This window comes from Triticum aestivum, chromosome 1A (genome assembly GCF_018294505.1).
Source record: "Triticum aestivum cultivar Chinese Spring chromosome 1A, IWGSC CS RefSeq v2.1, whole genome shotgun sequence".
Lineage (NCBI taxonomy): Eukaryota > Viridiplantae > Streptophyta > Magnoliopsida > Poales > Poaceae > Triticum > Triticum aestivum.
Window position 1 is genome coordinate 327,364,550 of NC_057794.1, and position 12,953 is coordinate 327,377,502.

Genomic DNA, 12,953 nt, shown 5'->3' on the forward strand with positions numbered 1-12,953 from the left:
TGCACACGCATAATACTCAGGTTAAACTTGACGAGCCTAGCATATGCAGATATGACCTCGGAACACTGAGACTGAAAGGTCGAGCGTGAATCATATAGTAGATATGATCAACATATTGATGTTCACCATTGAAAACTACTCCATTTCACGTGATGATCGGTTATGGTTTAGTTGATTTGGATCACGTGATCACTTAGAAGATTAGAGGAATGTCTTTCTAAGTGGGAGTTCTTAAGTAATATGATTAATTGAACTTAAATTTATCATGAACTTAGTCCTGGTAGTATTAGCATATCTATGTTGTAGATCAATAGCTCGCGTTAAGCTCCCCTGTTTTTTTTGGTATGTTCCTAGAGAAAACTAAGTTGAAAGATGTTAGTAGCAATGATGCGGATTGGATCCGTGATCTGAGGTTTATCCTCATTGCTCCATAGAAGAAATATATCCTTGATGCACTGCTAGGTGACAAACCTATTGCAGGAGCAGATGCAGATGTTATGAACATTTGGCTAGCTCAATGATGACTGCTTGATAGTTTAGTGCACCATGCTTAAACGGCTTAGAATCGAGACTTCAAAGACGTTTTGAACGTCATGGACCATATGAGATGTTCCAGGAGTTGAAGTTAATATTTCAAGTAAATACCCGAGTTGAGAGATATGAAGTCTCTAACAAGTTCTATAGCTAAAAAATGGAGGAGAATAGCTTAAGCAGTGAGCATGTGCTTAGATTGTCTGGGTACTACAATCGCTTGAATCAAGTGGGAGTTAATCTTCCAGATAAAATAGTGATTGACAGAATTCTCTAGTCACCATCACCAAGTTAGTAGAACTTCATGATGAGGCGAGGGTCCCGATCTTTTGATGAGATGATAACTATCGATTTGGTGGAGACGACTTTGACGATCCGACTACAAACGTGCACGACGTTGCGCCTTAGCAACCGCTAAACCAATCTCCTGAGGTTAGTGACAATGCTGGAAGCACGGTCAGCCTGACCACGAAGGTCTATTCCTGCAAGCAATCGAAGAACGAGCAAGAATATGATAAAGCAATCTGAATATCGCAAATATATATGAAGTATTGATAATGGTGGGGATCCGGAAGCGGTCTTGGTCTGGTTGTTGGACACAAATGAAGTACACGAAGTTGCAATGGCTAACTTTTAACTAAACAAATCCCAAGGAAAAAGCTACTAGATGGATCTACTTATATAGGAGCAAGGGGTGGCGGCCAAGGAGGTGGGAGGACGTCCCAAGGCAGCCTAAAACTAACCCTAGGTCGTACAAGGCTCATGGGCCCAATTGGAGGTGATGCAACACCTTTGGGCCTGTAGTTTGACTCGGATTCTGCTGCAACGTCAGATTGTTTCGTCCGTAACTCAATGCTCCGGATGAATTTGAAGGTGAATCCAATTGGGTTGGAAAGAGCACGAAATCTAGTTTCCAACAAAAAAAGAATTGAAGGAAATATGCCCTAAAGGAAATAATAAAGTTATTATTTATTTCCTTATTTCATGATAAATGTTTATTATTCATGCTAGAATTGTATTAACCGGAAACATAATACATGTGTGAATACATAGACAAACAGAGTGTCACTAGTATGCCTCTACTTGACTAGCTCGTTAATCAAAGATTGTTATGTTTCCTAACCATGGAGAAAGAGTTGTTATTTGATTAACGGGATCACATCATTAGATGAATGATCTGATTGACATGACCTATTCCATTAGCTTAGCACCCCATCGTTTAGTATGTTGCTATTGTTTTCTTCATGACTTATACATGTTCCTATGACTATGAGATTATGCAACTCCCGTTTGCCGGAGGAACACTTTGTGTGCTACCAAACGTCACAACGTAAATGGGTGATTATAAAGGTGCTCTACAGGTGTCTCCAAAGGTACATGTTAGGTTGGCGTATTTTGAGATTAGGATTTGTCACTCCGATTGTCGGAGAGGTATCTCTGGGCCCTCTCGGTAATGCACATCACATAAGCCTTGCAAGCATTGCAACTAATGAGTTAGTTGCGAGATGATGAATTACGGAACGAGTAAAGAGACTTGCCGGTAACGAGATTGAACTAGGTATTGGATACCGACGATCGAATCTCGGGCAAGTAACATACCGATGTCAAAGGGAACAACGTATGTTGTTATGCGGTCTGACCGATAAAGATCTTCGTAGAATATGTAGGAGCCAATATGGGCATCCAGGTCCTGCTATTGGTTATTGACCGGAGACGTGTCTCGGTAATGTCTACATTGTTCTCGAACCGTAGGGTCCGCACGCTTAAGGTTTCGATGACAATTATATTATGAGTTTATGAGTTTTGATGTGCCGAAGGAGTTCGGAGTCCCGGATGAGATCGGGGACATGACGAAGAGTCTCAAAATGGTCGAGACGTAAAGATCGATATATTGGACGACTATATTCGGACATCGGAAAGGTTTCGAGTGATTCGGGTATTTTACGTGGAGTACCGGGTAGTTACGGGAGAAGCAATGGGCCTTGATGGGCTTTAGTGGGAAGAGGAGAAAGGGCCAAGGGGCTGTTGCGCCCCCTCCCCTCTGGTCCGAATTGGACTAGGGAAAAGGGGGGCGGCCACCTTTCCTTCTCCTCCACTTGGAGTCCTAGTAGGACTCCACATCCTGGCCACACCAAGCCTTGGCCGGCCTCCTCCTCCTCCATCCTTTATATACTGAGGCAAGGGGCACCCCAAGAACACACAAGTTGATCTTCGTGATCGTTCCTTAGCGTGTGCGGTGCCCCATTCCACCATATTCCACCTCGATCATATTGTAGCGGTGCTTAGGCGAAGCCCTGCAATGGTAGAACATCAAGATCGTCACCACGCCGTCGTGCTGAAGGAACTCCTCCCCGAAGCTTTGCTGGATCGGAGCCCGGGGAGCGTCATCGAGCTGTACGTGTGCTAAGAACTCGGAGGTGCCGGAGTAACGGTGCTTGGATCGGTCGAATCGGGAAGACGTACGACTACTTCCTCTACATTGTGTCAACGCTTCCGTTGTCGATCTACAAGGGTACGTAGATCATACTCTCCCCTCTCGTTACTATGCATCACCATGATCTTGCGTGTGTGTAGGAATTTTTTTAAAATTACTATGTTCCCCAACAAGAATCACCCAATTCGGAGTCCGTATGAAAAAGTTGTTGGCGTTTTGAGTCAGGTATGTCTGTGCGGTCCGAATCTGAATCCAGAACGTGAGAGACTTGGACTCTATTTTCTCTTGGCCCAAAAGTGACGTGAGAGGACTTTTTGAACACAACCTAAACTTCTCCTTTTCCCTTATCTTCATATGTGGATTGTACAAATGTCCCATACACCTGCAATTAGACAAAACACAAAAGTGTGTGAAGTATTTTTGTTCTGGATAACATAAATAGATTATTGAATAGTTTGCATTAGAAATCACCCGACAAATATGCATGTATGCAATATTTTTGGTCGTATCCAAGGTAGTCATGTCCTCATCATCCTCCCCTTTTTGAAAACAAAGCCGTCCTCGGTGTTGCTTAATCTGAAATGTGGCTAACAAAAGAGACAAGGTGTACATGTTGTATATGTATATGTCATTCAGTTTAACTTCCCTTGATTTTTGCACGTATGACACATGTATACATGAGTAACTTTCATAGTTCATAAAAACTAAAGCCAAAAAATTATCACAAGAAGTAGAAGGCATGAAAATATTAGAACTCAGTTTGCACATATAAGGGAAGCTCTTATTCATTTCAAAAGATTCGCAATGTTCATCATTAAACCATCCCAACTTTGGTGAATAAACCTTACTTGCATCAAATTTACATGCTACAACATGCTTAAATAAGCAAACATGCAATAAGTCATTGGACACAGAATCATCACCAAGATTGGAGGCCATATCAAAATGATTAAACATTAGTTCTTTTGCATCAACAGTTAATTCAATGGGTGCACTCAAAATTGTTGATATTTCAGTTGTTTGGTCACATGACGCATTCATGACAGTAACAAGATTCTCTAAAATAGGTGGTGTGCTCAAATCAACAGGTAACTCAATACATGATGCATTCAAGTTAACTAGGCATGCATCATTCTCATGTGAAGTTATATCATCAATACCTTTACTATTATCTTGTGGCAAAGATGTAGCTGATGTAGGTACGGACGTTGACAATGTACCATACCCTTGAGATGATACCGCGCTCATAATCCGAGGTGCAATGATGGAGGAACCCACCGGCGGTGGTGAGCATGAACTGGAATAGTAGTTGTTGTAGTCACCTAATGCATCCTCCTGTATCTGTCTCTCAAAGGTACAAGCACGGACATACATACCAGTAATGCAACGAGGAATATACTGAAATCTTGCCTGAATATCATGGTTCAAACCACCAAAAAATCTACTCATTGTATCATTCTCAGATTCTTCTATGTCACAATGATGCATATAAGATTTGAACTCTTGGTAGTAAGCATGAACAGTGTTGTTGCCTTGTTTAAATTGTTCAAATTTGCAAAGCAATTCACGACGATAATAAGGAGGGAAAAATTGTTGTCTCATTATAGCTTTCAAAACTTTCCAAGTTGTGGGTTGGTTATCAATGTTTTTCTTACAATGTACACTCCACCAAACAGAAGCAAAATCAGTAAATGCTCTAGTGGCTGCTCGCACTCGCTCAAGTTCAGAAAAGTCATGGTGACTAAAAACTTGTTCTACTTCAAGCTCCCAAGCTAGATAAATAGTAGGATTAAATCTACCCTCAAATGACGGTAAAAAGATAACATGACCATGTGCTTGTGTGTGTTGTCCCAACTCTCGTGATGGTGAAGATGTGTCCGTTGTCCAAGAACTTCTATCTTCGGAACCTGTCATGATTAGTAGAAACAAGAAACAAAATTCAAGAATAATGTTCCTATGAACTACTAGGGTGTGGTGGTAAAGCGCTCACAGTAAAGCAAATATCAATATCTTCCAAGTTCTTACCAAGCAGCAGGTGGTGACAGACAACTAGCGGTGTCAAATAACTCCGAAGATTGTGTAAAGCGATTGCCAGGGGAACGTACGTATACACGGTGTAGAAATATGTGGAGCTGGGTTGGCTATATATAGTAGCAAAAGATTAGCAATAATCAATTCAGAGATGCAATGTTGAATAAATGCTCAACGACGGTACTGTGCTGGTCCTAGGCTAGACCGAATTAGAGACACGAGCCTAGAACACTAATAAGGTCACGTCGTAGCACAACTAGCATCAATGAAGGATACTAAGTAGCTCTAGACAGCAAGATATAAGTGAAGATCACAACGGCAGTAAAGATAATGATGTGAAACAACAGCCAAGCAGGATATATCAACAATTTTGTCTCCAACTTTCCTTTGAAAAAGTTTGTGCCGATTTTTTTGGTTTTTTTTTCAAGAATGGTATTGACTCAAGCTTTCAAACACAAAAAGAATCACTCAATTCCGAGTTGATATGAGGAGTCAAAAAATTCAAAAACTGGCCTGAAAAACTGGAATAAGCTGTGTTCATAAACTTCGGAGGGCAAAAAGACCTATTTAGAAGCCGATTTTGAGGTGCCAAATATTGAACTAGCTTCTTCAACTATTTAGATGCGGCTCGTCGCTAGCTTTCGTTTGAATACTCGCGGAGGCAAAACGGACTTCGTATGAGGAAGTTATGCCTGTTTTACTGAACAGTGCATAAAACAGATTCCAATCCGAATTCAACTACGAGATTGAGTCTAAAAAGATCCGAATTTTGTTTTTTTTTCTTCTCTCTTTTTTTCCTCACACTTTTTTCTTTCTCTCCTTTTTTTCTCTGACTTTTTTTCTCTTTTTTTCTCTCGTTTTTTTTCTCTCTTTTTTTCTCCCTCTTTCCAAAACAAACTAGATAAGATGCAGATTGGATCAAGCGAAGATGTGAACGATCTCAACTATTATTATGACAATGAATGGTGGGTAGCACGTGGTGGAAATTGATGGATGGGTGGTGGACAACGGAAGAGATAATGATGCAGCGGTGGCGTGACTAATATGAACAGAACTCGAAACTCTAAACGAACTAGACACTAAGATCAGCAACTCGACACGACGATGCAACCGATAATTCAACTATGCAAGCAATGAAAAGAAAATTGCAAAGGCTCAGACTGGCTTGGACCAAGTATGAATAGATCTAACTCTTTTTTGTGGCTTTTTCTTGGACAATAGGTAAGAAAATAAATCTAATCTAGGAAAACTGAAAATTCTCACCGAGCAACCTGAAAACTGATACCACTTGATAGAGGCGAGGGTCCCGATCTTTCGATGAGATGATAACTATCGATTTGGTGGAGACGACTTTGACGATCCGACTACAAACGTGCACGACGTTGCGCCTTATCAACCGCTAAACCAATCTCCTGAGGTTACTGACGATGCTGAAAGCACGGTCAGCCTGACCACGAAGGTCTATTCCTGCAAGCAATCGAAGAACGAGCAAGAATATGATAAATCAATCTGAATATGGCAAATATATATGAAGTATTGATAATGGTGGGGATCCGGAAGCGGTCTTGGTCTGGTCGTTGGACACAAACGAAGTACACGAAGTTGCAATGGCTAACTTTTAACTAAACAAATCCCAAGAAAAAAGCTACTAGATGGATCTACTTATATAGGAGCAAGGGGTGGCGGCCAAGGAGGTGGGAGGACGTCCCAAGGCAGCCTAAAACTAACCCTAGGCCATACAAGGCTCATGGGCCCAAGTGGAGGTGATGCAACACCTTTGGGCTTGTAGTTTGACTCGGATTCTGCTGCAACGTCAGATTGTTTCGTCCGTAACTCAACGCTCCGGACGAATTTGAAGGTGAATCCAATTGGGTTGGAAAGAGCACGAAATCTAGTTTCCAACAAAAAAGAATCACCCAATTCGGAGTCCGTATAAAAAAGTTGTTGGCGTTTTGAGTCAGGTATGTCTGTGCAGTTCGAATCTGAATCCAGAACGTGAGAGACTTGGACTCTATCTTCTCTTGGCTCAAAAATGACGTGAGAGGACTTTTTGAACACAACCTAAACTTTTCCTTTTCCCTTATCTTCATATGTGGATTGTACAAATGTCCCATACACCTGCAATTAGACAAAACACAAAAGTGTGTGAAGTATTTTTGTTTTGGATAACATAAATAGATTATTGAATAGTTTGCATTAGAAATCACCTGACAAATATGCATGTATGCAATATTTTTGGTCGTATCCAAGGTAGTCATGTCCTCATCACATGTGCACTGTGGCATCACCGCAATGCAGCCTTCTTTGACAAGATCGCTCCCTCTACCTCGGCCGTTGTCGCCGCAATCAAGGACGATGCTCGCTCCTTGGCCATTGCCGGAGCCAAAAGACTTAGCTCTTTCATCCTCGTGACCTGAATATTTGTGAGGGGCTGAGCATCCCCATTGCTCTCTGCTCATACGGTCGCCACGGACGCGCCAAGTTGTGCACGTGCCCGTGGTGTGGATGTGTTTTTCTCCTTCTCCCTATCAATGCAAAGATATGCTCTCAAGCGTATTCACGAGAAAATAAAAATACAAGCGAATTCTAAATCAAAGCACCAGTCGCCCACTTTTAATTTTCTTTCGTATATATAAATAGTTAAAACTATTGTGAAGATGGAGTAATGGAGACTCGACGGAAAACGTATATCGCACAATTTTTTGTTTGGATGTTTTGCTTTCCAGTGGCTTAGCATACACTTGAATTTGTGGTACACTGATGAAGTTCTACAAAGTATATCCAGATATGGACGCTCATGACCTCAAAACCAATGATAGGAGGATCCTCACGAGAAAGACAACGGGAAATAGCTACGGACGGATAATATTAAATCCAAACAAAGAGAAAAATACATGGATGCCTTGCACGGTTGCACCACATGAGATCACTCCAACATCCACGGTTTTTTTTTGTTTGTGAGGAAGCACAGAGCTCTCAGCCTCATATCACTATCACACAACACAGCTACTAGCTCCATCACATCAAATACAACATGCATAAACAGGCAGTAATTAGTTCACCTTCCAACTGGCAACTGCTCATCATTAGCCCACTATTTTGGAAACTGATATTTGATGTAGCCTAATAAGGTTGCTTGACAGGTACTGTAACTCTCACTGATTCCAACTACTTGCTGCAAACTCAAGCCAGCCACACACCTGTTGCTCACTAGGATAATACCGCCATACCACATTGCAATAACCCATCCCCACAAATATTGGTACTAGTACAATCATTGATGAGGTAGATCAGCGAATATGTTCCACGGGTCCCCTGAAAAATATATACTCACATTTTATTTTGCGGAGTGAAAGAGATATACATTATCCTCTATATAAGCACATTCCCTAGACACATGTCACCCTTTCAACGACCAAGCTTGCGGCTCACTGCGCGGAGATATATTCTATTCTGTTCTCAAGCATACATGTCGCCTACACTGCAAGTCAAAAGAATTCGTGGCATCGTAGCTAGCAGTCCACCACTAATCACGCTAACCCATCGCCCCCCACGTGCACGCTTCAAACCTTAACCCGTCCTCAGGCTAGACTGGAATAAATAAATGACACCGCCCTTTCAAATTCAAAAAACAGCGGATTGTTTAAGTAACGCAATCGTGCAAAGATTCGTAATGTTTTATAAGTAAAATCCAGACGTTCTTTTTGAAATACAAGGGGAAATGCACGGTTCGAATGTAGTGTGAAGGACCTGTGCTATTACAACCACCCACCACCCACCGGGTGTGTCGCACGCACCGCCCATCCCTGAAACATCGCCACGTCCCGCCACGCCCCCAAATGTCCGTGGCCATCGGCGGCGGCGTCGACCCCCGTGTCCAATGCCCAAGCCCCACCAAGCCTCGCCAGCGCCGCCGACGCCGCTCCAGCTCCCGCTCTCCATCCTCCCGCCGCGGGGCTGCCCGCTCGCCACCGCGCTGCTGGCGCTGCTCTCGCTGCTCCTCGCCACCGCGCTGTGGCTCGTGCTCGTGCTGTCCCCGGCCCAGGCCCCCGTGGCGTCCTCCTCCTCCGCGCTGTCCTACGCGGCGGCGGCGGATGAGGCGCTCTCCGCCGGCGACGCGTCCTCCCCGCTTTCGCTCGCCCACATCGTCTTCGGGATCGCCGGCTCGGCGCACCTCTGGCCGCGTCGCCGCGAGTACATCCGCCTCTGGTGGGATCCCGCCTCCATGCGCGGCCACGTCTGGCTCGACGCCAGCGCGCCCGGCGCGCCGGGGCCCAGCGCTGCCGGGGAGGACTCGCTCCCGCCGATCCGGGTGTCCGAGGACACCTCGCGCTTCCGGTACACCAACCCGACGGGCCACCCTTCTGGGCTCCGGATCGCGCGCATCGCTGCCGAGGCCGTGCGGCTCGTGGGGGGTGGGGGCGCGCGGTGGGTGGTGCTCGTGGACGACGACACCGTGCTGTCCCCGGACAACCTGGTGGCGGTGCTCGGGAAGTACGACTGGAGGGAGATGGTGTACGTCGGGGCCCCGTCGGAGAGCCACTCGGCCAATACCTATTTCAGCCACGGCATGGCGTTCGGAGGCGGAGGCGTCGCGCTCAGCTTCCCCCTCGCCGCTGCGCTCGCGCGGACACTCGACGTGTGCATCGAGAGGTACCCCAGGCTGTATGGAAGCGACGACCGCCTCCATGCTTGCATCACGGAGCTTGGCGTGCCCCTTTCCCGCGAATATGGCTTCCATCAGGTATGGAGCTTATTATCCGTCAACCTTTGGTCGGCATTCAACTATTTTTTTGGCTATTTACAGAGTTTATCTTATTTAGAGATCTTATCAAATGGTTATAAATCTCATCCCGAGCAAAGCAATTTGGTCGCTTAGCTTGTCGTGCTATGTAGATTCTGCTAGTAAACCAGTTCTCCCCATTCCGTGCTTGAATTAGTGCAATGTATCACGCTCTTGATGTGGACTGAACGAATATGGGGATTGCTGAGGAATTAGCCCCACTGTAGAGCTTGCTTTGGAAGTTTAGATGCTGGTGCGCTGTTTTGAACTTTACTATGGGTATCACGCTTGATTCGTTATGACAGAAAGAAAGTTGATCCTTTCTCTGTGGTACCACCCTAGCTGTGTCCTGTGTTATCTCACTGGTTGTAATGCATGTACAAAAGTAGGGCCTTGCGAGAGTGTTTATGATAGTGAAAGCAAGTTTGGTTGGCCTTGACTGTTGATTTCCTCTGTTTATGATAGGATTTGCTTGCTTGTTTACTTGTTTTACGGTGCTATCTTTGCACATCTCTTTGTTGGATAAGCACATCGTTAGAAAAAATGGACAGTTGCTGATCAAGCTGTTCTGTTTGGTGTGAGCATCGACCTTTAACTGCATGGATTGATTTTCCAGTTCATTAATGTAATTATGGATTTGGAATTTTGGATAGATCCCTCTAACCTCCCTGCTCTCCTAATGTATGTACTCTCCCTCTGATGTTATAATCAGTGGGATATCAGAGGCAATGCCCATGGTATATTGGCTGCTCATCCAATCGCTCCTTTCATCAGTATCCACCATGTGGAGTTTGTGGATCCTATATATCCTGGATTGAACTCTCTTGAGAGCTTGGAGCTTTTTACGAAGGCTATGAAAATAGAACCCATGAGCTTCTTGCAGCGCTCAGTTTGTTATGATAAGAGGCAGAAGCTTACACTTGCCATCTCTTTGGGTTATGTTGTTCAAGTGTACCCCAGTGTTCTTCTTCCTCCTGAATTGGAGCGATCCGAGCGGACTTACATCGCTTTTAATAGGATGAGCCAGAGAACTGAATTTGATTTTGACACCAAGGAAATTCAGAAGTCTATGTGCAAGAGGCCAGTCTTATTTTTCTTGAAGGATGTTTGGAAGGATGGGAACATAACTAGAGGCTCTTACATAAGGTCAAGTGAACGGGATGACCTCAAAAGGAAGGTGTTTTGCTTTAGGTCACCTCCTTTATCTGGCATAGATGAGATTCAAGTTTCTGCGTCCCCATTAAGCAAAAGATGGCATCTGGTTCGTTCTAACATTCCTAGAAAAATCTCCTCTACTCTTTCAACCTGTACAGTTGCTAACTATCATTCTGCTGATATAGGCACCAAGAAGGTTATGCAGTGCTGTGAAAGAATCTATTAATGGTACTCTGTTTATGTTTGTTCGGCAATGTGGGCGCAGAGCATTCGGCTCCGCTTCTGATTCTCTTGATTGATGGAGAACAGAGATGTATATTTTCTGTCCAGATGATACCTGCAAGATGTAGTTACCATCCTACATTCTTTGGATCAAGTGTTCTGGGGGCTCTTTTTCTGCCTCAAGCACTTGGCAGTAATTGGAGGCTTGTTATACTTGATAGTTGTTGAAGGTAGTTTCTGTATCTTCTCCGAGTAAGTACAATGGGAAATAGATTCTTAGTGTTAATTGTGACAAGTCTCATTTTTGCTAAATCATAAGACACTTAAGGGTAAAATTGGGATGTTTTTTCAGGCTAGTATTACGCCTTCTCGACCATGGTTGATGTGTCATGTATGCAATGCAGGCTTGTTAATCTTTCTTGACCATTTGTTGCCTACATTTGTCAAGTGCAATAAATAGATAAACTGAACCATCACGATGCATGTCCTGGTACTTGTAACACCTTTAAATGTTCAACTTATAGATCCCCAAAAAAAGAAACTCCCTCCGATCCATATTAATCGTCGCTGATTTAATACAAAGTTGTACTAAATCAACGACAATTAAAATGGATCGAAGGAAGTAGTTAAACTTATGCTATTATTACATGAAAACAGCCTCGTGCTTACCTGCAGTCTAATTAATACGAGCAACTTTATGTGCTTACCTGCAGTCTAATTAATACGAGCAACTTGACCCTCAAAAAAAAAAATGAACAACTTTATGTGCACTACATTTTTATCATAGCATTCTTTGACGATTGCACTCAGACAGTTGCAGCATTGTTTTCTGTTCATGTCGATACAGCAGGAATGGTTTCATCCTTGTTCACTTATTCACATTGGTTGGGTAATAGGCAGATAGACATCTGTGTCAATTATCAAACAGTCAGTGTTATCAGTTATAGTGGACAAGTTGCTTGACCATAGTGAATAAGATATTTTGAAATATTTTTTATATCTAAAAAAATAGGGGCTGTTATTTCTGTCATTTTTACTATTTGTATAGCAGGTTGTTTATTCCAAACAATTGCTAGAACAATTATCTTTGACCATGAGTTCACAACTAATATGAGCAAGATAAATCAATCCTTGGTAATTTTTTATCTTTTTTTGCCAGTGATAACTTCTGCTGTTTTGTGTAAAACAAAGATGTTTTTTGTGTGTAAACTGCATCATCCTTTTCTTTGGAGCATAAGATTTAAATGTTTCTTTAAACTTTGGTGCTTAGTCGAACTGTTGCTTTTTTCTTACACAATGAATTTAGAGGGATATGTTGGTTCACCGCAAAAAAAAAAGAGGGATATGTTGGCATGGATGTTGAAAACATGAAATAAAATTCAGTGCATCTATTAGTTGGATATAAGAATAATTACCTGGATTATATGATTATTGGACTTTTGTCTTGAAGTAGGCTAGCATGTGGCTTCGATTTCCACGCTATGATGCCTGATTACTGACTGTCTGAAAAGAAAACGGTTTGCTATGAGTGCTTCAGGCCCTGTTTGGTTCATAAGTCCTAGGACTTTTTTTAGTCCCAATTTACAAGTCTTAAGTCCCTAAAAAATCCCTACCTGTTTGGTTCCTGGGACTTATAAGTCTCTATAAGACCATATTACAACTATAAGTCCTTTCTTGAGAGTCTTATTTGATAAGTCCCAAATGCCCACGTTAAGTCCCTATAAGTCCCTCAAAATATAAGTCCCTCTTGTTTGGTTTAGATGGGACTTATAGGAACTTTTTTAAGTCCCTAAACCA

The 12,953-nt window shown here is 43.0% G+C and overlaps 1 protein-coding gene across 1 annotated transcript; it reads left to right on the forward strand.

Moving 5' to 3' along the window:
- Positions 1-8,770: 8,770 nt before the first annotated feature.
- On the forward strand, positions 8,771-11,632 carry LOC123048783 (uncharacterized). The gene is made up of 3 exons (XM_044471820.1): positions 8,771-9,740; positions 10,492-11,040; positions 11,120-11,632. Exons 1-3 carry the CDS (start codon positions 8,877-8,879, stop codon positions 11,231-11,233), a joined length of 1,527 nt encoding a protein of 508 aa, XP_044327755.1. The 5' UTR covers positions 8,771-8,876; the 3' UTR covers positions 11,234-11,632.
- Positions 11,633-12,953: the final 1,321 nt, after the last annotated feature.

What these genes read in the sequence shown, in the direction of transcription:
- LOC123048783 (XM_044471820.1), top strand. Translation starts at nt 8,877, where the DNA reads ATGCCCAAGCCCCACCAAGCCTCGCCAGCGCCGCCGACGCCGCTCCAG. An exon ending in GCGAATATGGCTTCCATCAG is followed by an intron (nt 9,741 to 10,491) that starts GTATGGAGCTTA and finishes TGTTATAATCAG; the next exon opens with TGGGATATCAGAGGCAATGC. An exon ending in TAAGCAAAAGATGGCATCTG is followed by an intron (nt 11,041 to 11,119) that starts GTTCGTTCTAAC and finishes CTGCTGATATAG; the next exon opens with GCACCAAGAAGGTTATGCAG.